The sequence below is a fragment of the Sus scrofa genome, chromosome 1 (assembly GCF_000003025.6).
Source record: "Sus scrofa isolate TJ Tabasco breed Duroc chromosome 1, Sscrofa11.1, whole genome shotgun sequence".
NCBI lineage: Eukaryota > Metazoa > Chordata > Mammalia > Artiodactyla > Suidae > Sus > Sus scrofa.
Window position 1 is genome coordinate 193,267,220 of NC_010443.5, and position 27,703 is coordinate 193,294,922.

Below are 27,703 nucleotides of genomic sequence, written 5' to 3' on the forward strand. Positions count from 1 at the left end.
GAGAAAAGCTGAAAGCCTTCCAGCTAAAATCTGTAACAAGACAAGGATGCCCACTCTCACTACTTTTATTCAACATAGTATTGGAAGTCCTGGCCACAGAAATCCAAAAAAGAAAAGAAAAGAAAAAAAGAAAGAAAAGAAATAAAAGGTATCCAAATTGGAAGAGAAGAGGTAAAATTGTCACTCTTTGTAGATAACATTATACTATATATAGAAAACCCTAAGGACTCCACACAAAAACCACTTGATCTGATCAGCAAATTCAGCAAAGTAGCAGGATACAAAATTAACATTCAGAAATCGGTTGCATTTCTGTATAATAATAATGAAATTAGGAAAGGAATAAAAAATACAATACCTTTTAAAATTACACCTGAAAAAATTAAATACCTGGGAATAAACCTGACCAAGGAGGTGAATGACTTAGATGCTGAGAACTATCAAACATTATTCAAGGATATTAAAGAGCATTCAAATAAATGGAAAGATATTCCATGTTCCTGGATTGGAAAAATTAATATTGTAAAAATGGCCAAATTACCCAAAGCAATCTACAGGTTCAGTGGAATCCCTATCAAATTACCCATGACATTTTTCACAGAACTACCAAAAATTTATATGGAACCATAAAAGATCCAGAAATGCCAAAGCAATCCTGAGAAACAAAAGCCAAGCAAGAGGCATAACCCTCCCAGATGTAAGGCAATATTACACACAGTAATAAAGACAGTGTGGTATTGGTACCAAAACAGACATACAGACCAATGGAACAGAATAGAGAACCCAGAAATAAACCCAGACACATATGGTAAATTAATATTTTACAAAGGAAGCAAGAATATAAAATGGAGAAAAGACAGTCTTTTCAGCAAGTAGTGCTGGGGAAACTGGACATCCTGATGTAAATCAATGAAACTGGAACACACCCTCACACCATGCACAAAAATAAAGTCAAAATGGCTTAAAGATTTAAATGTAAGACAAGACACCATCAAACTCCTTGAAGAGAACACAGGCAAAACATTCTCTGATATCAACCTTACAAATGTTTTCTTAGGTCAGTCTCCCAAGACAACAGAAATAAAAGCAAAAATAAACCAATAGGACCTAATCAAAGTGACAAGTTTTGCACAGAAAAGGAAACATTAAAAAAAAAAAGACAAACTATGGAATGGGAGAAAAATAGTTTCAAAGGGTGCAACTGACAATGGCTTAATCTCTAAAATATACAAACAACTTATACAACTCAACAGCAAAAACAACAACAACCCATTTGAAAAATGAGCAAAAGATCTGAATAGACATTTTTCCAAAGGAGATATACAGATGGCCAAAAAACCCATGAAAAAATGCTCAACATCACTGATCATTAGAGAAATGCAAATCAAAACTACTATAGGGTACCACCTCACACCAGCCAGAATAGCCATCATTAATAAGTCCACAAATAACAAATGCTGGAGGGTGTGGAGAAAAGGGAACCCTTCTACACTATTGGTAGGAATCTAAATTGGTATAACCACTATGGAGAACAGTATGGAGGTACCTTAGAAAACTATAAATAGAACTACCATATGACCCAGCAATCCCACTCTTGGGCATATATCCAGACAAAACTTTCCTTAAAAAAACACATGCACCGGTATGTTCACTGCAGCACTGTTCACAATAGCCAAGACATGGAAACAACCTAAATGTCCATTGACTGATGAATGGATTAAGAAGATGTGGTATATATACACAATAGAATACTACTAAGCCATAAAAATAACAAAATAATGCCATTTGTAGCAACATGGATGGAACTAGAGACTTTCATGTAAAGTAAAAGTAAGTCAGAAAGATAAAGACAAATACCATATTATCTCACTTATATCTGGAATATAATATATGGCATAAATAAATCTTTCCACAGAAAAGAAACTCATGGACTTAGAAAAAAGATTTGTGGTTGCCAAGGAGAAGGGGGAGGGAGTGGGATGGACTGGGAATATGGGGTTAATACAGGTAAACTTCTGCATTTGGAATGGATAAGCAATGAGAACTTGCTATATAGCACTGGGAACTATATCTAGTTACTTGTGATGGAGCGTGATGGAGGATAATGTGAGAAAAATAATATATATATATATGTGTGTGTGTATGTGTGACTGGGTCACTTTGCTGTACAGTAGAAAAGTGACAGAATGCTGTAAACCAACTATAATGGAAAAAATAAAAATCATTAAAAAATAAAATAAAATAAAGCTCAGGTCCTTCAAGGACGGCTGTGGAAAGAGACCAAAATGTCAGAAGGGGTCATGGAAGTTCTCCAAATTGGATCTTGCCCTCCCTCAAATGTTACTTTTCTCTTGAACAACAACCATGAATGCATTCTGCAGCCATAATCAGGTTGGCCTTCAGGGAACTGTCCTCTCCTTTTATGCTCAATTTCAAGCAGGGTCTCATTCCCAACTCCTGTCTTGACTCCTCTGGCAGAGCCAAGACCAGGCTGGGGCTCTGAGTCAAGATTTTTCTAACCAGCCAGAAAAAAAGGTGCTAAAAGCAGAGATAATTAGGCTGCAAAGGACTGACCTGATTTAAGTGGGAGAACTCCTCTTCCTCCTCTAAAGGGCATCTCCCTTCATAACTCCCATGCTTCCTACCACTAGCCAGGAAAGAAAGGTCTTATGCTTCCTCTAGCATCACCAAATATCCTTGGGCAAATCCAAACTTCAAAGGCAGAATCAGAAACTCAAGGAGGGCAGGAATGATACCTATATATATATCCAGTGTTTGTTTAAGTCAGTAGCATACAATAGGTGTCCTTTTTTGGAAAAATTATTTTGGTATGATTTCAGCTGAAAAAGAAGGTTGTCCCCCATGTCAATTAATGATTAACTACATGTCCTAGATGTTAGAAGTTCCAAAGAGTTGTTCCTCTCCCAAAGTCTAAGGATCATCTTTAACATTGCCAATTCTATTTTCCTCTCTGAGATCCAGTTTTTTCTCCAGGATTACTGACACTAGGAGCACCCAGCTCTGGCTGGTGAGATCCACTTCCTACTGGGAAAGGTTAGGTCTTGCTCAATAAGCAAAATCCACTGGTTTATGAGGCTGGCATCATCCACCTCACTTAGTAAGGGTCACCTTCCAACTCAGGCACAGTGCCTTCTGACTGTGTCTTTTAATTCTTAGAGCATGGCTCTTAAAAGTCACATGTCTGCTCCCTTTTATTAAACAAAACAGGGTTGAAAAAAGACTAGCTCTGAACTAAAGGCAATCTTATTTCATTAAAAACCCCATCAGCTTTATCTCTAAAGTTATTCCAAGGAAAGTGCTTAAGCATTTCATAATTAACATGTGGCAGCAGGTGCAGTGAACAAAGCAGGCTCGATTATAATAACTTGAAGTCAATAATTCATAAACGATAATGTATTATTAATCAATTATTGGGGCCTGAACAACATTTAATGAGATTAAGCTGATTGCCAGGCTGAACTGTTGGATACATATTGATTTAATCAGAGTGCTTAATTAAACTATGTAAGTTGCCCACCAAATCATTACATCGCAGCTTACTTCAGAGGAGGACAGTTTCTATTCCACCCCTCTTCCTTCTGAATTAGGAATTGCTATTGACTGAAAAGAAATTAAGATAAGGATTTTGCTTCTCATAACAGCTTAAGAAACTAACATATGATCTGGCTATCTATATTTCTTTTCTATTATAAGAACAAAGGCTGTTTGACTCACAGACATAGAAAACAAAATTATGGATATCAGAGGGGAGTGGGGGTGGGGGATAAAATAAATTAGGAATTTGGGCTTAACATATATGCACTACTATGCGTAAAATAAACAATAAGGACCTACTATATAGGAAAGGGAACCATATCCATTGTCTTATAATAACCTATAATAGAAATTAATCTGAAAAGTATATACAGTTTTATGTATGCATATATATTTATATACATACAGCTATGTATATATAAACTGAGTCACTTTGCTGTATACCTGAAGCTAATACAACATTGTAAATTAACTATATTTCAATTAAAAATGGTTATAAAAATGATTAAAGACTATTTGCACAAGTTTACTCAGAATGCAATACAGTACATAGAATTTTTTTCTAAAGAGTTCAGAATCTTGATAAACAAGGCTATATTATATATACCTAAACAAAGAAGATAGTTGCCTAAAACCCTGCATTTTAATGACTGAAAAACAGAGCTTCAAAGAAATGAAAAAGCCCAGCAAAATACTGAGATGAATTGTGATTCAAATTCATGCTCCCCCCTCCACATCCCTTTACCAGCCTAAATTGTGTCCAAAACCTGGAATTAAGCTTCAGTCTGCTGAAGCCCAGCGGGGCATACCCATTTCACTCGAGTTTCCAGGAACATCTTTCAGAACGTCAAAGCTCCTTCTCCAGCAGCTTAAAGTTTTCAGACTCACACATCACAGCTACAGTGCATAAACCCTTGTCTCTTGACATGCAGGTCCTCCTTTCACTTGTCGCATTGTTAATGATGGGAGTTATTTATGTTGAACATTGAACAAAATGTTTTTTGCTCAGTGTTCCAGCCCAATGATCCTGCCTGAGGGGAGACAATGACAGCTCTGTCGAAGTCTCCCAGGGTACAGGGCACCTGCTGGTCTTTCTAATTAGGGTTTTACCCTGTCAGTTTCATGAATAGCCACTTCCAACCCAGGTGTGTATCAGTACGTGTTGAGGACACCCTTGCCTTATAAAATTGCAAAACCCACAGCTGCCATGTGGACTCAATGCTAAATGAGCCACAGAAAGTCAGCTACAAAGAGGGTGCACATAGAATGCTGGGGCACCACCAATTGCCTCTGAGTTGAGGCATATAAGCTCTTACTTAATGTGCTCATCTGTTCCTGGGAAAAGGCAGTGGCACACACACCAGCTTGAGGGCAGAGCTCCATCAAGAGATCATTAGCAAGGTGGCTATGGCCATACATTTCAATTATCACATTTCAGGCAGTTAATATGCTCAGTGACTCAGCACAGAGTCTTTGTTCTTGAATCTCTCCTGCACCTGGAATCAGTGGAGTGATCTTCCAGCTATGGCTGCAAGAGGCTCTTGTTTACAAAAACTTGTCTGGCCAAACTACTTCTTATTTTCCAACTTCATTGTGGGAGAATGGGAGTAGGAAACCATCACAAACAAATTGGATAATGCCATATCATCTGCATCCACCATTGCTTCTCCACTAATTTCAATACCTACTTTCAAGAAGAAGAGATCTTCTGCCCATTTTTCAGTTGGGTTGCATTTTTTTGTTGTTGCACTGTAGGAGTTGTTTGTATATTTTGGAGGTCCTTGTCAGTTATGTCATTTGCGAAAAAACAGACATTTCTCCAAAGAATACATAGAGATGGCCAGTAGGCACATGAAAAAAAAAATGTTCAACATCACTAATTATTAGAAATGCAAATCAAAACTGCAGTGAGGTATCACCTCACACTGGTCAAAATGGTGATCATTAACAAGTCTACAAATTACAAATGTTGGAGAAGGTATGGAGAAAAGGGTACCCTCCTTCAATGTTGGTGGGAATGTAAATTGGTACAACTACTATGGAAAACAGTGCAGAGGTTCCTCAGAAAAGAAAATATGGAATACCATATGACCCAGCAATCCCACTCCTGGGCATCTATCAGGACAAAACTTTCATCCAAAAAGATAGATGCATCCCGATGTTCATAGAAGCACTATCCACAATAGCCAAGACATGGAAACAACCTAAATGTCCATTGACTGATGAATGGATTAAGATGTGATATATATATACCCAATATAATACTACTCAGCCATAAAAAAGAACAAAATAATGCCATTTGCAGCAACATGGATGGAACTAGAGACTCTCACGCTAAGTGAGGTAAGTCAGAAAGAAAAAGACAAATACCATATGATATCTCATATATGTGGAGTCTAAAATATGTCATAAATTAACCTATCGACAAAACAGAAATGGATTTTGGACATAGAGAACAGATTTGTGGTTGCCAAGGGGGATGGAGAGGAAGTGGGATGGAAAGGGAGTTTGGGTTTGGTAGATGCAAACTATTACATTTATAATGGATAAGCAATGAGGTCCTAATCTACAGCATAGGGAACTACATCCAGTCTCTTGGGATAGACCATAATGGAAGATAATATGAGAAAAAGAATATACTTATATATGTATGACTGGGTAACTATGCTATACAGCAGAAATTGACTCAACACTATAAACTATACCCTAAGTAATAAATATAAAAAATTTAAAGTTAAATTTAAAAAAGAGGAAGAGAGAAAGAGTATTATATCACAATCTTAGCATTCTGTAAGTCAGCCTTGCAATGTGACTGTGTATGTTTTGTTTTGGGGTGGAAGGAGTCCCTGCTGTCGCAATCACTCACCACCCACTTCTAACAGAGTGAAATGAAGGATCCTGGTAGGTCCATGAACATGATTTATGAAAGAATAGCTGGGATCCATCTCCAGGTACTACTGTATTACTCTATCTTGGCTGTTTGAGAGCCTTGGGATCATTGATTAGCTATGCTGAGATAATTCACTGCCCCAATTTTATTAAATATACCTGCCCTGCACATTGCATTTTAGAAATTCCACTATGGTGACCAAGAGACTGTGTATCGGCTGCAAAGGGAATGAGGAGACCCTGCCACAGCTGGAGGTACCCTCGAGCAAGCTTCATAGGGTAGAACAGCTGGGGTGGGTTAAATAACATGTCTTTTGGAGGTTTCTGGTATTGATGTGAGTGACTGAAATCAGAAAGAGGAGGGCCTCTCTAGGTGAATCAGTCATTTTAAAGGAGAAGTACAAAACAAAACAAAACCCGCTGTTCTGCTGATATTCATGATATTCAAGAAAATAAGCAGGAAGCATAAGAGCATACATGGTCCTTAGATGGATTCTTAATTTAAGTTTTTCAAAATATTTCTTTACTAAAATCCCTACATTCTGCTAAGAGGTAAAAAGAAGTATTCCAAGAAGCGGAAAGGAAAGATTATTCTTTTAGCAGGACTAATGCCAATTCTAAATATATAATAGCAGGTATACTATTGCAGATTCACAAACAGACTTTCAAATTCACATTATGCATTATAGTAAACAAAAAATAGACTTTCATTTTTCTTTCTAATGGAAAGAAGTAGAATGTAAAGTGGAAAGATCAAGGAGTGAAAACCTCCATTTCCAGCAGAATAATAGACTAAATATTCTGAGCAATTCCCCAAATGAAACAACCAAATACTAAAATAAACTATTTTTTTTCAAAAATCATTTTCAATGCATTGCTGAGTTGGTCTGAAAAAAAAAAAGGAAAATTTCTAGATGCCAAAAACAAAGTGAGACCAAAGAAATATTGGAAGGTAAGCAAGCATCAAAGCCTACTCTTCACCAGAGGGTTTCTACTGAAGCCTTGGAGACCTTGAGCTTCTGCTTTGAAGGCTGCAGGAGACACAGAGAAATGAAGCATGGGACTCAGCCATGGTGGGGCATTGATTAGGAGATTCTTGCATAAATCTGAGACCCCAAAGGTCTTCACTCTCAATTCACAGAGAGAGACAGAACAACTTTCTCTTATAAAATTTCCCTAGGAGTGTATAAACTATAAGCAAATTTCCACATACATTTGAGTTCATGATCTATATGTGGTTCCCCAAATTTAGGGTAGGTGATATCATCATCCCCATATGCTAGCATTTTCAGATAACTAGCAGAAGCAAACACAAATGCTTTCTTAAATAAAGCAGCCTTGATTCTGACCTCAAAGGTTTCCCAGAGACAAAATTCCAGATAAAATGAGGGACTTAGTGCCAAAAATTAGAAAGCAAACCAATAAACAGGTGCTATAGTAAGAGGCAGCAGAGACAAAAAGGAGCACTAGAGTACCAAAAACATGATTTTGTGGATTTTGTTGTTGTTGTTGTTGTTTGGCTCAGTCTGCAGCATGCAGAAATTCCTGGGCCCAGGATACAATCTGTGCCATAGCAGTGACCCAAGCCACATCAGTAACAATGCCAGATCCTTAACATGCTGAGCCACTCCAGCAAAGACAGAAGATATTAGATTCATGAAAAACAATATAGAATAACAATATAAAAAACAATGTTTAAATAAATGAAGGAGAAATTTGAAATATGAGCAAGAAATGACTCAAAAAGCAAAATACTAATATGGAAAAGGATCAAATAAATTTCTGGAAGTGAAAAATATAATAATTGAAACTAAAAGGGCAATAGAGAATGGGATGTTAATGCAGAGGTCAAGAGGTGAGAATTTCTTGTGTTCTTTTTTTTTAAATATTTTTAGGGCTGCACCTGTGGTATACAGAGTTTCGCAGGTTAGGAATCAAATCAGAGCTGTAGCTGCAGGCCTACAACACAACCACAGCAACACAGGATCTAAGTCGCATCTGCAACTTACACCATAGCTCACAGCAAAGCCGGATCCTTAACCCACTGATCAAAGCCAGGGATCAAACCCTCATGCTCATAGATCATAGTCAGGTCCGTTAACCTCTGTACCACAACTGGAACTCCAGATTTCTGTTAATAGAATAATAGTATAAATACTCTTAACAGCCTTCTCAGAGGAAACACGTAAAAAGCACTGGAGAACATTGCTCTCATCCTAACCAAGAAGAAAAAAAAAAAAAAAAAAAGGAGCTGAATAATCTATCTAATTTTCCTTGAGTGTATCAGAAGTTAGGATTACAAAGCAGCTGAATGAACTGAATTCCAAAGAATGTAAGAGGAAAAGGCTTTTCCCCTTTGGAGGAGAATGAGAGGAAGAAGGGACTGCTGAAAGCTGATGGTTGAGCCAGGACACCAAGAACCACTGCTCCCCTACACACACACACACCCCCTAGAGCCTATACTAAGCACATGATTATAGAGGAACCACTGGAGGGAATTGATGCCTGTGGCACACTGAGAGCATGAGAAGAACAAAACCCACTCTTGACCACATTCACTACATCCCACATGGGCAGAAATATTAATGGTATTGATCTCATTCTCTAAAATTCTTCTATACATACTGATCACCCAATATTTAATTTAAAAAAACTTATTTAAATGTGGAAATGACCAAATAGGGACTTTCAAATAAATATGATTAATATGTTAAAGAATCCATTGCAAAAGAAATAAAATATAAATGAACAGCTGGGGAATTTTGGTAAAGAGAAGGAAACTATGAGAAAGAGATAAAAATAGAAAATGGAAATGCTATAAATTTTTTAAAATTTTATCAGATATGAATTCTCTTGGTGGGCATACTGGAAGGCTGAAGCAGTAACAAAATAAACACTGAATCTGAAGAAAGATCAATAAAATTATACAAAACTAAACAAGCAGTAAGAAAGAATGAAAGGAAAACAGAACAAAGCATTCAAGAGCTGTGGGATAATACGAAGAGTTCTAACATGCACATAATTGGGTTCCTAGAATGAGAAAAGAGAACAGGAGAGAATAAATATTTGAAGACATAAATACTGGATTTTTTCAAAAAATTAAGGAAAAGAACACATTGTCCCAGGTGCAAGTAGCTCAGAGAATCCAAAGCAGGGTAAATGATACATACATCCACATATATGTATATGTATACACACATCACATCCACACAGATTACAGTCAAACTGCTTAAAACCAATGATTTAGTGATAAAATCTCGAGGGCAACCAGAAACAAATAAAATACTGCCTAATTAGGAAATGAAAAGGTTACAATTATAGCACCCTTCTTCCAAGCAACTATGAAAGCCAGAAGGCATTGTAGAAACATCTTTTAATACACTGAAGGGAAAAAAAAATCTGTCAACCTAGAATTCTATACTCAGCAAAAAAAAGTCTTCCAAATAAAAGAAAATAGACTTTTTCATAAAAATAAAAGCATAGTGGATGGGATTAAGATGGCAGGATAGAAGGATTGGAGCTTAAGTTCTCTCCTAAAAACAACAAAATTCACAAGAAAAGACTGAGCATTCTTCACCCAAATGGACCAGAAACCTTAAAAAAGATATCCTACTCTGGATGAAAAAGAGGAGGACACATCAAGAGGTAGGGGGGGGCGATTTTGTGATATAAACAACCCCATACCTCCTGGGTGGGAAGCTCCACAGACTGGAAACTAACTTATTCACAGAGACTCACCTACAGGAGTGAGAGTTCTGAGCCCCACGTCAAGTCACCACACCTGGGGATCTGGCACTTGGGGAAAGAGCCCCTGGAGCATCTGGCATTGAAGGTCAGTGGGGCATGTGCATAGGAGCTGCATGGGACTGGGGGAAATGGAGACCCCATTCTTAAAAGGCACACACAGATTTTCACGTGCACTGGGTCCCAGGGAAAAGCAAAGTCTCCATGGGAATCTGGGTCAAATCTGACTGCAGTTCTTGGAGGACATCCTGGGAAAACAGGGGTGAATGTGGCTTGTTATGAGGGAAGGACATTGGAAGCAAATCTCTTGGGAATATTCAGCAGCATGCCTTTCTCTGGAGGTGGCCATTTTGGGAAAATCTGGCCCCAGTCAGCTGCTGAAAAGCCCCAGGGCAAACAACAACCCAGGTGGGATCACAGCCCCACCTCTCAGTAAACAGGTTACCTAAAGACCCCTCAGGCAGAAACCTGCCTCTAATCCCATCCAGAGACTAAGCCCCACCCACCACAGGGATTAGAATCAGCTCCACCTACCAGTGAGCAGGCTTCAGTCCCTCCCATCAGGAAGCCTACAGCAAGACCCCCGTACTGACCTCAGCCACAGGGAGGCAGACATCAGAAGTAAGAGAGGCTACAACTCTAGTATCTATAAAAAGGTCACCACACCAAAAACCTATAAAAATGAAAAGACAGAGAACTATAACTCAGATGAGGGAGAAAGGAAAAACCCCAGAAAAACAGCTGAGCCATGAGGAGATACTCAGCCTCCAGGAAAAAGTCTTTAGACTGTTGATGCTGAAGATGATGCAAGATATTGGAAATAAACTGGAGGCAAAGATGGATAACTTACAGGAAACACTGACCAAAGAGATACAAGACAGAAAACTTAAACAAGAAGAGATGCAAAATACAATAACGGAAATAAAAAATTCACTAGAAGCAGCTAACAGCAGAATACAAGAGGCAGAAGAACAAATAAGTGAGGTGGAGGACAGATTAGTGGAAATTATAGATGCAGAACAGAACAGAGAAAAAAGATTGAAAACAAATGAAGAGAGTCTCAGAGAACTCTGGGACAACGTTAAATGCACCAACATCCATGTTATAGGGGTACCAGAAGGAGAAGAGAGAGAGAAGGAGACAGAAAAAATATTCCAAGTGATAATAGCTGAAAACTTCCGTAACATGGGGAAGGAATCACTCACTCAAATCCAGGAAGCACAACAAGTACCATATAAAATAAACCCAAGGAGGAATACACCGACACATATTAATCAAAGTGACCAAAATTAAAGACAAAGAGAAAATCTTGAAAGCAGCTAAGGAAAAGAATCAAATAACATACAATGGAACCCCAATAATGTTATCGGCAGATTTTTCAACAGAAACTCTGCAGGCCAAAAGGAAGTGGCATGATATACTTAATGCGATGAAAGGGAAAAACCTCCAACCAAGATTACTCTTCCCAGCAAGGCTCTCATTCAGATTTGAGGGAGAAATCAAAACCTTCACAGATAAGCAAAAGCTGAGAGAATTCAGCAACACTAAACCAGCCTTACAACAAATACTAAAGGAACTTCTCTAGGCAGAAAAGAACAAGAGAAGAAGGAAAGACAAAAAGAGCAACAAGAACAAATCCAAAGCAATTAATAAAATGGCAATAAGAACATACATATCAAAAATTACCTTAAATGTGAATTATGTACATTTAAACGCCCCAACCAAAAGACATAGACTGGCTGAATGGATACAAAAACAAGACCCATATATATGCTGTCTTCAAGAGACCCACTTTTCTTCTAGGGACACATACAGGATGGAAGGAAATATTTCATGCAAACGGGGATCAAAAGAAAGCTGGAGGAGCAATACTCACATCAGACAAAATAGACTTTAAAATGAAAAATATTTTAAGGGACAAAGAAGGACATTACATAATGATCAAAGGATCAATCCAAGAGATGATATAACAATTTTAAATTTCTATGCACCCAAAGCAGGTTCACCACAATATATAAGGCAACTGCTAACAACCTTAAAAGGAGAAATCGACAATAACACTATCATAGTGGGGGATTTTAACACCCCACTTACAGCAATGGACAGATCATCCAGACAGAAACTCAACAAGGAAAAACAGGCCCTGAATGAAGCATTAAACCAGATGGACTTAATAGGTATTTATAGGACATTTCATCCAAAAGCAACAGAATACACATCCTTCTCAAGTGCACATGGAACATTCTCTAAGATGGATCACATCCTGGGCTACAAATCCAACCTTGGTAACTTTAAGAAAATTGAAATCATACCAAGCATCTTTTCCGACCACAACACTATATGACTGGAAATCAACGACATGAAAAAACCTGCAAAAAACACAAACAAGTGGAGACTCAACAACATGCTACTCAACAACAAATGGGTCACTGAAGAAATCAAAGAGGAAATTAAGAAATATCTAGCAGCAAACAACAACGAAGATATGACACTCCAAAACCAATGGGATGCAGCAAAAGCCATTCTAAGAGGAAGGTTCATAGCAATACAAGCCCACCTCACGAAACAAGAAAAAGCTCAAATAAACAAGCTAACTTTACATCTAAAGCAGCTCAAGAGAGAAGAACAGACAAGACCTCAAGTTAGTAGAAGGAAAGAAATCATAAAGCTCAGAGCAGAAATCAATGAAATAGAAACAAAGAAAGCCATAGAAAAGATCAATGAAATGAAAAGCTGGTTCTCTGAAAAGATCAACAAAATTGATAAACCCTTAGCCAGACTTATCAAGCAAAAAAGAGGACTCAAATCAATAAAATTAGAAATGAAAAAGGAGAAGTAACAACGGACATCACAGAAATACAAAGGATCATAAGAGATTACTACCTGCAACCATATGCCAATAAAATGGAAAACCTAGAAGAAATGGACAAATTCTTAGAAAAGTACAATCTTCCAAGACTAAACCAAGATGAAATAGAAAAGATGAACAGACCCATCACAAGAACTGAAATTGAAACTGTGATTAGAAAACTTCCAACAAACAAAAGTCCAGGACCAGATGGCTTCACAGGCAAATTCTATCAGACATTTAGAGAAGAGCTAACACCTATCCTTCTGGAACTATTCCAAAAAAATTGCAGAGGAAGGGATACTCCCAAACTCATTCTATGAGGCCACCATCGCCCTGGTACCAAAATCAGACAAAGATTCCACAAAAAAAGAAAACTACAGGCCAATTTCACTGGTGAACATGGATGGAAAAATCCTGAACAAAATACTAGCAAACCACATCCAACAATACGTTAAAAGGATGGTACATCATGATCAAGTGGGATTTATCCCAGGGATGCAAGGATTCTTCAATATCCACAAATCCATCAGTGTGATATACCACATTAACAAACTGAAGAATAAAAACCATATGATCCTCTCAATAGACTCGGAAAAAGCCTTTGACAAAATCCAACACCCATTTCTGATAAAAACCCTTCAGAAAGTGGGCATAACAGGAACCTACCTCAACATGATGAAGATCATATATGACAAACCACAGCAAACATCATTCTCAATGGTGAAAAGCTGAAAGAATTCCTGCTGAGATAAGGAACAAGACAAGGATGTCCACTCTTGCCACTACTCTTCAACATAGGTCTGGAAGTCCTAGCCACAGCAATCAGAGAAGTAAAAGAAATAAAAGGAATCCAAATTGGAATAGAAGAAGTAAAACTATCCCTATTTGTAGATGACATGATACTATATGTAGAGAATCCTAAAGACTCTACCAGAAAACTGTTAGAGCTCATCCACAAATTTGGCAGTCGCAGGATACAAAATCAATACACAGAAATCAACAGCATTTCTATACACTAACAATGAAAGAGCAGAAAAAGAAATTAGGGAAGCAATCCACTTACCATCGTATCCAAAACAATAAAATACCTAGGAGTAAACCTACCTCAAGAGACAAAAGAACTGTACTCTTAATACTGTAAGACACTGATGAAAGAAATCAAAGATGACACAAATAGGTGGAAAGATATACCATACTCTTGGATTGGAAGAGTCAATATTATCAATAGGACTATACTACCCAAGGCAATCTACAGATCCAATGCAATCCCTATCAAATTATCAAGGACATTCTTCATAGAACTTGAACAAAATATTTCAAAGTTTGTTTGGAAGCACAAAAGGCCCAGAATAGCCAGACATCCTGAAAAAGAAAAATGGAGCTGGAGAAATCAGGCTCTCTGACTTCAGACTATACTACAAAGCAACAAAAATCAAAACCGCATGGTACTGGCACAAAGACAGATATATAGATCAATGGAACAGGATAGAAAGCCCAGAATTAAACCCACGCACCTACAGCCAACTAATTTATGACAAAGGAGGCAAGAATATACAATGGAGAAAAGACAATCCGTTCAATAAGTGATGCTGGGAAAAGTGAACAGCCACATGGAAAAGAACAAAATTAGAACACTCCCTAACACCATACACAAAGATAAACTCCAAATGGATTAAAGACCTAGATATAAGACCAGACACTATAAAACTCTTAGAGGAAAATACATGCCAAACTCTCTGACAAAAACGACAGCAACATCTTCTCAGATCCACCTCTCAGAGTATTGACCACAAAAATGAAAATAAACAAATGGGACCTAATCAAACTTCAAAGTTTCTGCACAGCAAAGGAAACCCTAAACAACACAAAAAGACAACCAACAGAATGGGAGAAAATCTTTGCAAGTGAATCGACTGACAAGGGATTCATCTCCAAAATTTATAAACAACTTCTGCAGCTCCATACCAAAAAACAAACAACCCCATCCAAAAATGGGCAGAAGATCTAAACAGACAATACTCCAAAGAAGACATACAGATGGCCAAAAAACACATGAAAAGATGTTCCAACGTCACTCATTATTAGAGAAATGCAAATCAAAACCACTCTGAGGTACCCCCATCGCCAGAATGACTATCATCAAAAAGTCTACAAACAATAAGTGCTGGAGAGGGTGTGGAGAAAAAGGAACCCTAGTACACTGTTGGTGGGATTGTAAATTGGTGAAACCAGTATGGAAAGCAGTATGGAGGTTCCTCAGAAAACGAAACATAGAACTACCATTTGATCTAGAAATCCCACTCCTGGGCACCTACCCAGAGAAAACCACGACTTGCAAAGACACATGTACTCCGATGTTCATTGCAGCACTATTTACAATAGCCAAGACATGGAAACAACCTAAATGTCCATCGACAGAGGAGTGGATCAAGAAGAAGTGGTACATATACACAATGGAATATTACTCAGCCATTAAAATGAACAAAATATCAGCATTTTTTGCAACATGGATGGACCTAGAAACTATCATGCTAAGTGAAGTCAGCCATACAATGAGACACCAACATCAAATGCTTTCACTGACATGTGGAATCTGCAAAAAGGATGACTGAACTTCTTTGCAGAACAGATGCTGATTCACAGACATTGAAAAACTTATGGTCTCCGGAGGAGACAGTGTGGGTGGTGTGGGGATGTGCTTGGGTTATGGGATGGAAATTCTGTGAAATTGGATTGTGATGATCATTATACAACTACAGATGCGATAAATTCATTTGACTAATAAAAAATAAATAAATAAATAAATAAATAAATAAAAGCATAGCTATTACCTGCAAACTTACCACTAATACAAGAAATATTAAAGTTCTTCAGGCCAAAAAAATAGAGAAAAATTCTTAGTGAAAAATTAGATCTAAAATAAAGTAGACTATAAAAGGTCAAAATAATTGATAATATGCATTAAAGGCAAGTCACAGACTGGAAGAAATAGTTGCAAAACTAATTTAATTTATTTCATCTAAATTTTAAGACTCAGTATATTAGAGTTCATGTGTTTATGTGTAAATGTATATTTCTGTGTATGTACGTGTGTTTTCTCACTGAAGAAAAATATGAAACTGTTCACAACAATTGCTTAAGGTATAATAATAATAGGATAAATATGGTATTAAGGTCACATTTTACTTCAATATATTAATTTTTAGTATAATGATAATACTTGGCATTTTTAATTTTTAAATTAAATTTTAATTTTAAATATAGACTACAATTATAGTTGGAGACACTCAGAAAATAATATGAAAGACACCCATGCACCCACCTATCCAGATTCAAAAGTTAACTTGTCATATTTTCCTTAGAACTCTTTTTGTTTAAGAAATACAAATTACCCAATAGACTCATAAACTCCCAATAGACCTATTTCCCTCCCATCATTGCTCCTCCATCCTCAGATGGAATCACTACTTTGAATCTGGTGTATCTTTGCTCAGTATTATTTTATACTTTTTCTATACACTTAGGCATCCATAAACAACAAACTGTATTGTCCTATTATATGAAAATGTTAGGGGACTTTCATAACAAACTCATGATCATATGGTGAGTCTTTCATGGATTCTGTAATCCACCAGAGTACCATCTGCTTAGCACAACCTTGTAATCTTAGTTTGACTATGTTTGGAACTGGCAGGTTGATGATGTCCCACCGTTGAGAGCATGTATTGGTACATATGGAAGACAAATGAGGAGTTTGGGTTAGGTTTTCATGTCTTACATGAAGGACTCCTGAGAGAGAAAAAGAGCTGGATAATGGAGACATGGTTTGCCATCTGGCCCAACCTGTGAAGAAGCAGCTATTTTTCATAGGAAACATAGAGAGTCTTCACTGCCAAGCAAGGCTGAGATGTGGTACAGAGTCCTGGAGAATGTCATCCCCCTAACTTTACAGGGAATCCATCCAACTCTCTGAAACGCCAGCAATGGCAGTGGCAAGAGTCCTTTTAGTAGCTATAAGGACAGCAGACAACTGCCAAGAAAAGCCCAAGCATCACAGAAGAATGGAATGCCCCATAGGAGTGACTGCTTGATGAGTACATATGAGGATACTCCTAGATACCCCAAGAAATACCTAGAGGAGAAGTAATGTTTCAAGATTTATGGGCTCTGCACTGTGGGTGGAAGCAAGAATAGATGCAAAGGTTTCATTCATTTGTTCAATAAATATTGTCTGCACCACTTTGGGGTAGAAACTGTTAGTTCCTAGGGATGCCACACAACAGTGAAAAAATACCGCAGAGTTTCTGTGTCCTCATGGAGCTCAGTGATAGGGGCTATAAAGAAAATAGAATAAGGTCATGTGATATGAGTTTCAGAGTAGGGGAATATACATATGGAAACTCAGGAAGGCTTCCTCAACCTGAGCCAGGATAATACATGGCAAGGAGAAACCAACCACACCAAGCAATGGAGGAAACGTATTCCACTCCATGGGAACAGCAGATGCAGAAGCCCAAGGAAGGTAATTAAGTCACTGTGTTCAAGGGATAGAAAGAAGATGAGTGTGCTGAAGGGTACGGAGTGGTAAAGTGGTCAGATACAGGCAAGAAGGGCATGGAAGGTCTTGTAGAGGCAGTAAGACTTTGATTTTAATAAAATTACAAGGGTTTTTAATGTTAAGATGACTGTATATGTACTCACACAATCGGGAAGCCTAGAACACATTAATTAATATTTCTTTATACTACAAGTATACTGGGAATTCTATTTTTAAAGATAAGGGATTTTCTCTCGTGTTTGTTCAGCTGGAAGATGCAGTAGAATGTGGCGGTTAGGGTTATTGGGATGAAGATTCAGAAAGTTTGGGGATAAATATGAGCTCCAGTTCTTAGGAACTCAGTTTTATCATCTAAAAATGGAGACCATAAATGTAATTCTTTTTTACTTCACAGAGCTATCGTGAGGAACAGTAAATCACATATAAACACTCTGTAAACAGTTAATTACCTTAAGAAGATATAAATTGTTGTATCTCATGAACATATTTACAGTATAAAACAGTTCTGGGATTGATTCTAATGAAATATATTACATGTTTCTGCTATAGTAACCACATAGAGTAAACGTTTAGTGCCCTTGCTGATTGAGAAATTACTCAGGTAATGCAAAATTTGTTTTATTTCCCTCTGAAATAGATTATATTTTATAGCATATTGGCTTTATAATTATGTGTGCCTGAGTTCTCTTTATAATTTGCAGGCCTCTGGAAATGAACATTTCCAAAATTGAAGTCAATATCCATCCATAACAGTCTTATTCTCTCAAATATTCCTTTGTTGGCATTAAACTATGCACCCATCCCCCAAAGCAGAAAAATTTCAACCCCTTTACTTTATCCCTACTCCCAGTCAGTCACCAGGACATCTCACTTATAAATTTAGACCCTTTCCCCCATTTCCATAGACTCATCTTCCTTGGGAACCTCATCATCCAGAAGGAGAACTACAGTTGCCATTATTTATTTAACCCTCCCTATGTACCAGGCACTCTTCTGAGCTCTTTACAAGCCTCTGATTGCCCCATGATGAAGGTACTGTTGTCATCTACAATTGATCAGTGAGGACACCTAGGCATGAAGCACTGAAGCATTTTTTTCCAAGGTCATGGAGCTGATAAGGGGAAGAACCAAGATTAGAACCTCAGTGAGTTTGAATCTAGGGTCTAAGTGCTTATGAACTCCTCTGTCCTAGGCAACAGGACACAATGTTCTTACCAGATACTTCCCCCATGTTACTGCCACAAAATCTTCCTCCAAAATGAATGTGATCTTGTAATTTCTCTGATTTTAATAATATCCTATTAGCTCCTCGCTGCCTTCAGGAGAAACAACATGAAAAAGAAGGTTCCTTATTACTCAGCCCAACTTACTTTCCCACTTTATTGTCTGACTCCATGATCAATCCCACATCTTGTGGTCCAGTACCCCTGAGATATTCAGAGAATCATTCCCAGGCCTCCCTACCTCTGGCAATGCTATTTTCCTACTTGAAAATATACTCCTCCACTTCTATGCATGGAGCAGTTTGACTTTAAGACCCAGATCAAATGGCATTGGGACCAAATCTCATTTTTATCATTACAAAATGGCATAATATGTATTTTCTCCGTCAACTCACGAGTGAACTATAAGGACAAAGTGGCATATTAAGGAAAACTTTGTAAGAATGAAATACATGACTAGGTGTAAGTAAAACTATTCAGCTGTAAGGTTTTACAATTTTTCTAATTCCTTCCAACCAGCCTTGGAAGAAAAAAAATTCTTAGCCTTCTTTTTCTTGGAGTGACCAGGCCAAAATGAGAAGCAGAAAGGTAATACTCAATTGGTCTAAATGTCATAGAGCTCAAAAGGTTTGTCCTGGAAAAAGGCTGGATTATTGTGAACCACTATCTGTGTGTACAGATTGATAACAGTAAGAAAGATGAGAAAAAAACAAATTTACCATGGTTTGGATGTGATTTATACACTCCCCCTTTCATGTCTTCTCAAGAAAGACCCAAACAGTTCTTTAAATAGTTTTCAGATTCTTGACTGAGGTTTCTTTGAAAGCAAAGCTGTGTCAGTACAGGATCATCTTGCACATGGGGCTTATACAGCTTCCCCTTGTGGGTATTAGGCTCCCTTTGATTCTACTATGAAGATAAATGCCCTCTATTCTGTTCTTCTACTGAACTTGCTGTAGCATAATGACCTGTTAACACGCCTCACACACACACACACACACACACACACACAGAGTCTATCCTGAGTAGTTCAATGAGTAGGATTACATACTATTCATCTCTATATTCCTAATTTCTGCCATGGCTCCTTGCCCAGGTTGCCTGAAAAGATAGAACTCCCAAGACAAGAAAAGGGTACAATTTAGTTTTTCTAATTCTAACTCCTTTTATTTAAAATTTCCATAGAGAGAAGGCTTTTTATACACATGTAGTTCAGTTTTTAGTTCTAATATTTGTCAGAAGCTATGCTTTACCAAAAAAAAGCTGGGGGGGGGGGAGTGGATGATTTAACCAGACAAAAAGTGAGATCTAGAAACCTCATCTGCCATCAACCAGCCTGGTGACCAAGACAGGTCAGTTCATGCTTCTGACCTTCAGTCCCTCATCAGCAACTGGGGACTCTGCCCTCCATAGCTTTTATGGATGTTTAGGCTCTGAAATTCAGTGATCCCTTAGTAACATTTGGCCCCACGTGCCTCTGCGGGGTCAAAAAAAAAAAACCCAGAAATTTCCAGGAGCGAGAGGTTTCACTTCACGGGAGTTTCTGTTTTCCCTGGACCCCCATTGTCACTTCCCACTCTCCCCACTGCAAAGCTCTGTTCTTCATACCTGATCGGGTGTCTCAGAAAGAGACAAAGGCCAGAGAAGATGGAAAATGATTTGCAAAGAAGCCAAAAGGGGAATACTGTAAGTATGTATTTTTCCACTCTGCTCTAATTTAAAACCACTTACAAGTGACAACTCCCAACCCAAGGCAGGTGCCATGTGGTAGCTCATTACACCCTCGGGACCCCATGTAAATCTTTTTTTCTGAGAACAGCTATTGTCTTCCAAGGAAAAGCTTTTAGCATAATGGCAGGCTGAAGAGAACATCGCTTTTGTAAGAATATTCTTAAGAAAAAGAACAAGAGAAAGGTATTCTTTAACAACAGCAAACGCAGCCTCTGGCTTCCCCCACCTCAGGCCCCCTGGAAAGAACAGTGTGTGAGCCATGGGGGTGCTGAGGCCCTGCAGTGAGACGACCTCACCTCCAGATACATAGAAAGGTTACACTCTGCTCTTGGAGGGTTTAATAAGTGCAAGGTGGAGGTGTCTCTGAGGGCAAAAATAGCAGATCCATCTCTCCTATCCACCTTTGTGGTTTCTTGACTTCTCACCAATCAGTGAATCAGTCAGCAACTATTCATTTGGAGAATGAGAGTTTCTAATAGGAGAATGGCATTCTCCTTCAGAAAATTCCCACAAATACGCTGCTCCTCTCAGGCAGATCTTGAGGGTCTGGACAGGTAGATGCCCAAAGAGTGGGGAGGGGACCAGCAGTGAAATTCCTAAGGAAAAAATGAAGCATCCATCACAGATGTTGTTTCCCAAACTCAATTTTTCCCAGACTGAAACAGTCATTTAAAATATGAGGTGGTGGGGAAAATGTGGAGAAGATGGAAAAGTGAACAAAATGGTGATGGTTTCTAATCAGCAGGGTGTTTCAACTGTCCACATTTCTGGGGAATTTCCCCGTGAGGGTGGACCCTAAGGAGGGGAATAATAATGGTGGTAAAACCTGGGGTCTCCTCTCTGAGTGCCACTTAGCATGGGGCCTCCAGCTGGTAAGCCACCCCCAGCAAGGCTGAACTTGGCACCTGCAAAATGCAGATAATGGCAGGTGCAGGAAGGCCAATGCCAGCAAAGGAGCACTTCTGCAAGGAGCAGAAAGCAGGCCTGGGGTGGGGAATGGCTGAGGTTTTGAAAAAGCTGAACCATTCTGCCATCTGGGTTTTTCCTCCACTCACTCTAGGGGGTGAGGAAACCGGCCTTTGCCAAAACCTTCTTTATCCTCCAAATTGCTCTCTCATGCTGCTTAAATTCAGTACCTTCTCTCAGCGCAAATCAAAAAGTACAAACACATGTGAAGAGTACACTAAAGAAAATATGACTTCTCAACTCTCTACTTGGAATTTGAATATTCAAAGGGTCTGCTAATCAAAGTACCTATCAACCTATAAAGTATGAAAGAATCTAACTACGCTAAGTGCAGTTATGCCAGATCACCATTAACCAATGGAGAATAAAAAGCCCTAGAATCCATGTCCTGGATTGATCTTGCCTACCAAACCTAGTCCCACTTGCTCATCCGATACTTTCTATTCCAACTTGTTGGAGCCTCTATCCCATCCTCTTGGATTCTATTTACTCTTCACCCACTCTTTGCTCTGCGAATTCCAAATGGCCAGGCATCCATTGATTTCTGAAATCCTAGCAGTTAAAGAGGGCCGTGCCTTCCTAATTCCCTGATTCCTCATCCACTGAGAATCTCTGATGCTAGAATGAGCTGTTTATCCTTTTATTACAGCTCCCTTTCATTATCCATTTCTCTTCAAGCCCATCTCTTCAATAAGGGCCTCAATGACAACCTCTCAGAGAACCTCCCTGTTCACTAGCCCAAGGAAAAATAAAAAGAGTGTCTTCGTCCTTGGAGACCTGCCAGCATTTTGAGTGCTCAGATCTCCAGGGGTAAAGTGAGCCTTCTCTCTCGGGATGAATGTGAGAGAGCACCCCCCCCCCGCCTCTCAGGTCTCAGAAGAGTGGTACACCAAGCAAATCTGGCTACAACTGAACTGAAAAGATATTTATCAAGAACGTAAAGCTAAAGGTTTCCAGGAAAATATTTTTTTTAGAAACTGCTTTTGAAAAATTAAATCAAACCAAATGAATCCTTCCAGGAGACTCTCTGGAGCCTAGTCCCCAGAAAGGACTAAAAGTAATCAATAAATCCTTCTCAATAATGTCCAAATCCAGGACCTTGGGCCAGACCACCAGGGAACCAGTCTCCAGTGGGCCTTCTCCCTCGGTCCTATAGCCTTGATCTTATTTCTTGGGTTTCTTTTTTTCGCTTTCTTTTTTCTTTTCTTTTCTTTTCTTTTTTTTTTTTTTTTTTTTCTTTTTATGGCTGCACCTGCAGAAGTTCCTGGGCTAGGGGTTGAATCAGAGCTGCAGGTGCCAGCCTACACCACAGCCATGGCAATGCTGGATCCTTAACCCACTAGCGGGGCCAGGGATTGAACCTGCATCCTCACAGAAACTATGTTGGGTCCTTAACCCACTGAGTCACAAGGGGAATTCCAAGGGTTTCTGAAATAAGACTGGAGGGATAATCTTGCACAGTGGAAAGTAAGCATTTTAATGCACAAATACCTCCTTCTAAGGGGTAAGTGGCAGCCACTCAAGTGGAAAATAGCCAAACCACAGCTAAATACAACTGCAGACTGAAGCTGGCCTGTCCCTGGGAGGGAGGAAGAAGCTAAGACAACTGAAGCTCTCCTGTGGGGAAGCCTGGAGGCAGAAGAGCAGCTGGTTCATTTGCTATTGTCTTGCCCCCAAACAATGCATCATTTTTTACGGTTCAAAGAAAGTTAAATGGTCTTATTTCTGATTTACAGGCAGGGTTAATTGCATTTTAGAGGGTAGATAGTATTCATATTGTGTATGTTTCTCTCTTTTTTTTTTTTTCCCAGAAACACAGCAATGGCCTGTGTTCATGTACATATTGCAACTTGCTAGACAAATTTTTTATTCTGTAGCCTGTCTGGCTGTTATGTTCCCAGCATGAGGCCCAGGCCATACTATATCAGCTCTATATTGGGATCTCAGGCATCTGGGGTTTCTGGATCTTCTTACCATGAAAATGCTTCCATTGGGTTAGGAGAGGAAAATAAAATTCACTGTTAGCAGGAAGAGGGTAATGCATTTACTTGTGGTCAATTCAGCATGAGTTGCTTTAGAAACTAAGCTAGCTGCTAATAATGTGAAGACAAGAAGTAGGCAGCAGAGGAAGTTCTGGCTTGCCACCTGGAGCCTGAATGGTAATGCTTGAACACCTGTCCTGATGCCTGTGTTAACATATTTGTTGCCAGAATAAGAAAATCAGAAATCTAGTACCAACACTAACCCACTGACCATGGTATTTAACCTCTCCAAGCCCCACTCCTCTGCAAAAATGGAGGGTCCTCAATTCAGCCCCATTATGAAGACACTAATCAGCTACATAACCCATACACATAAGACTTTCAGCATATGTGCCGACTAGGTTGGAACTCCTCTTATACTTAGAAATAAAGGATGATAGCATGGGAAGAGCACCAGCTTTTTCACTTTTTAGCTGTATGACTTTAGATTAGCCCCAGAACTGGCTATACACTGTGAGAGCCCACTGCAAAATGAATATGCAAAACCCCTCCTTCAAAAAATTTTTCAAGATGGTGACAGATGAGTATTAAACAAAGTTCAAGGCCCTTCTAAGCATGAGACCTGGGCACCTGTCCAATTGGCACACCAGGAGCCAGCCCAAGGATTGTCACTTTCCAGGCTGTCATGACAAAAAGAAAATGAACAGACTCCATCTCATTTCTCTGAGCCCTCTCCATGCCTGCCTGTCACCTTGAGGTGAACAACAGCTGCCATATTAGCCCTAATTTAAGAAAGAAAAACTATAATTACATATGAGAGTATACAGTTGTTACTATTAATCTTAGATCACCAGCAGAAACCAGCCTCCTTTGATTCACAGGAAAATGTGCTAAGAGGTATTTTCTCTTTTTTTTAACTGAACTATTTCTTTTTTCTTCTTTTCATTTTTAGAGTTGCACCCATGGCAAGTTCCCAGGCTAGGGGTTGAATTGGAGCTGCAGCTGCTGGCCTACACCACAGCCACAGCCACACCAGATCTGAGCCACATCTGTGACGTACACTTTAGCTCATGGTAAAGCCAGATCCTTAACACACTGAGCAAGGCCAGGGATCAAACCTGTGTCTTCATGGACACCAGTAGGGTTTATTTCTGCTGAGCTACAACAGGAACTCTTAACTGAACTATTTCTGATTGACAAATTATTTAGGGGCTTTTACTGGGTTTCAAATCCTCTCCTTAAAGTAAGACTGATCTTTGTGGTTATAACATCATTAAAAGCACCATTGTCAACATAAATAAAAATTCAAAAGCAAAGGCAGCTCCATGTCATAAAGCACTATTGGGTAGCACTCTTATTTAGAAACTGAGCCTGTAAAATGAGCCATACATAGATCCACTTTCTTAAATAAATAATTATTCAATGAAAGTTTCCCCAGAAAGTATTATCTCTAAACTTCCAAGAACTGCTCATCTGCAAGGGTAGGATTCTGCGACTGTTACAGAAATTGCTCTTAAATGCATAAAACACATAGGAGAATTTTTGGAAAATCCCTTATTATTCATTAAAGCATTTTAAGGCCTTATTAATTCAGATGGGGTAATTGGTTGTTGATTAGCCAGATTGTTAAGCATCCATTGTCAGATGCTGATAGGTGTGAGAAATTATGTTTCCTATCCACCAAAGACTCACCCAAACGCAATTAGCACTTCATCAGGTAAGGCTGCATCTTCAGGGGATAAATTAGCTGGATTTTTATTCCCCGGTCTTTTCTTTTGTCTCCCCAACTTTTCTGTATTGGAAACCATTCTTCATTCTGTTGGGTTTCTAAGGTCAAAAGCTATGTCAGGAGCCAACTTTAAAACTAGTTGGTTAAGGGCAAATTACATTTGTGCTCAGGGCTCTAATATTAAATGGTCATTTTTGTATCTGTTCCCATGTGTCTATATGTGTGTGTTTTGGTTTGGTTTTACAGTTCTTGACTAGAGCCTTCTCCATACCATCAGCTTTTCAGATCCAAATTGCATCCAAGTCATCAAGGGGATTCTTCAGCCCAGGCTCCAAGACTCAACTTCCTCCCTTTCCCAAATTTAACTGTCTGAGAGTACTATAAACGGCAGTAAGCATGGCGAGAAAAGTCTCTAGATTAGGGGTTGGAAAATGATGCATGTTCCAGTCTTGGTTCTATTTTAGGAGAAGCGACTGTCACTTATAAACTGCTCTCAGTTCCAACAAGTCACATCATCTCTCTAACAGTTTGCAATTTATTTTCCCCCCTTTGATTACAGAGGGATATTAGAACTTTCCTTTTGTGTCATATTAGGAAGAACTGAGGGTGAATTCCTAGAGAGGTAGACCAGTCTCCAACCCTTTATGGAGCATCTTATACCAAAGGGACAGAGTGCTTCCAAGACTGTGAAGACCCCCACCCTTCCTGCCAAATCTTCAAAGAAGAGAGTCCTCCTTTTACTCACGGAACTGCTCCAGATGGTCGGTGCTGTTAGACTCTGGCCTGGCAGTGATGGTCACCAGTGGACAGGGATTCCCTCCAAGCGTCTGGCAGAGAACCTCATGCCGAAAATAGACCTGCTTGGGGTTCACGCTTTTTTCCAGAATGTCAAGGTGAGTCTGGAGCAGAGATGAAGCAGAAGTTTATATTAATATTTTCACTAATGATAACAGGCAAAAGCAGCAACAAATCTTTTATTCATCTAACTCCTTATAGTTTAAAAGGTTTTTTTTTTTTGGTCAACCTAATTAATATGCCTGACATTGGGCATTAAGTGATTAAAAGGGGACTAGTCCTATTACCACCTGGGAGAAGTTCAATATGGCTGAATAGGAAGCACCACTCCTGCACATGTCTGCATGATAAAATAAGTGTTTTCAAGGTTGCACTGAAAGCAAAAGGGCAGGGGTGTCCAGCATTCTTCCCATGACAGTGTCCTGTAAAGAATGCAGTCATCATGAAACAGAGCGCATGTTGGGCACTCAGGAACATGAGACAGAGCTGCAGCAGCACAAAGTACTTTAGAATCAAGCAACAGGAGAACAGTTGGAAGCATACTGAGGAAAAATGGAAAGCAACTGATCCCAGGAGAATGCTATATGAAGAGAACTAACTAGGAGCAATTGATTTTCCCTCGCCTACCATCCCATTTAAATATTCATTTAAAACACAGAAAGATACAAAAATGGGCTATCCACAGGACTCTTGATCAACAATCTTTAAGACTGAAAATATTTTCATTAACCCAAACAATGGATTCAGTCATAAAGACATTAAGGGACAGCCTCCCACTCATACTACATACCCTAATAACAGGGACATGGTAACTTCAGTACCCAGTAAGAGGGAAGCTGCCCTTCTCTAATACAAGAATGTCAGTGTGCAAAAATCATCCTTCTGGCTGAAGATCAAATAGGTATCAACACAATCAATAGGTATTAAGAGGGTCAAGGAAAAACTGCCCACCTTGTTTCTTTTGACAAATAACAAGTCTGTTAGATAAATGAAACAAACACGAACGCTGTGAAAATATTTATGATTCATGATATATTTTATGAAAAAGGGAGTAGTGCCCTCCAAAGGTACAGGAAGGGTTTACATGTGAAAAAAGATTCACTGTAAAGATAGTAGGCTGGATGATAGCTCACCCAAAGATGGCCATGCCCTGATCTGCAGACCCTGTCAATATGTTGCTTTGCATGGCAAAAGGGTACAGTTTAAGATTAAGGTCTTTGTGAGATGAGATTATCTTATATTATCCAGTCAGGGCCAATCTAATCAGAAGTACTTAAAAGCAGAGAACTTTACCCAGCCTCAGAGGACCAGAACTGCAAGTGAAAAATGCAGTCTGCCTCCTTTGAAGATGGAAGAAAGAGGTAAAAAATTGAGGAGTGTGGTATCCACTAAAAGCTGGAAAAGGCAAGAGAATGATGGCATCTCTTCCATCATCCTCCACATGGAACACAGCCCCAACAGCATGAATTTTGCCCAGTGATTTTTACCCATGTTGAACTTCTCACTAAAAAAGCTGCAAGATAATCTTTTTAAATTGTTTAAGCTAATTTGTTACAGTAATAGAAAACTAATATACTGGGGATTAAGAAAAAGATATTCTAAACTAAATAAAAATTCCAGCAAACTTGTAGGAATAGACTAAAATCTATGTGTACTCTTTTGAAACATGTGACTTACAAG

The 27,703-nt window shown here is 38.9% G+C and overlaps 1 protein-coding gene across 1 annotated transcript in view; it reads right to left on the reverse strand.

Annotated features, from left to right (window-relative positions):
- The window catches only part of AGBL1 (ATP/GTP binding protein like 1), an 809,164-nt gene that overhangs the window by 541,853 nt on the left and 239,608 nt on the right, over positions 1–27,703 (reverse strand). The window contains 1 exon segment of the mRNA XM_021062610.1: positions 25,974–26,127. Coding sequence (XP_020918269.1) covers positions 25,974–26,127 — 154 coding nt within the window.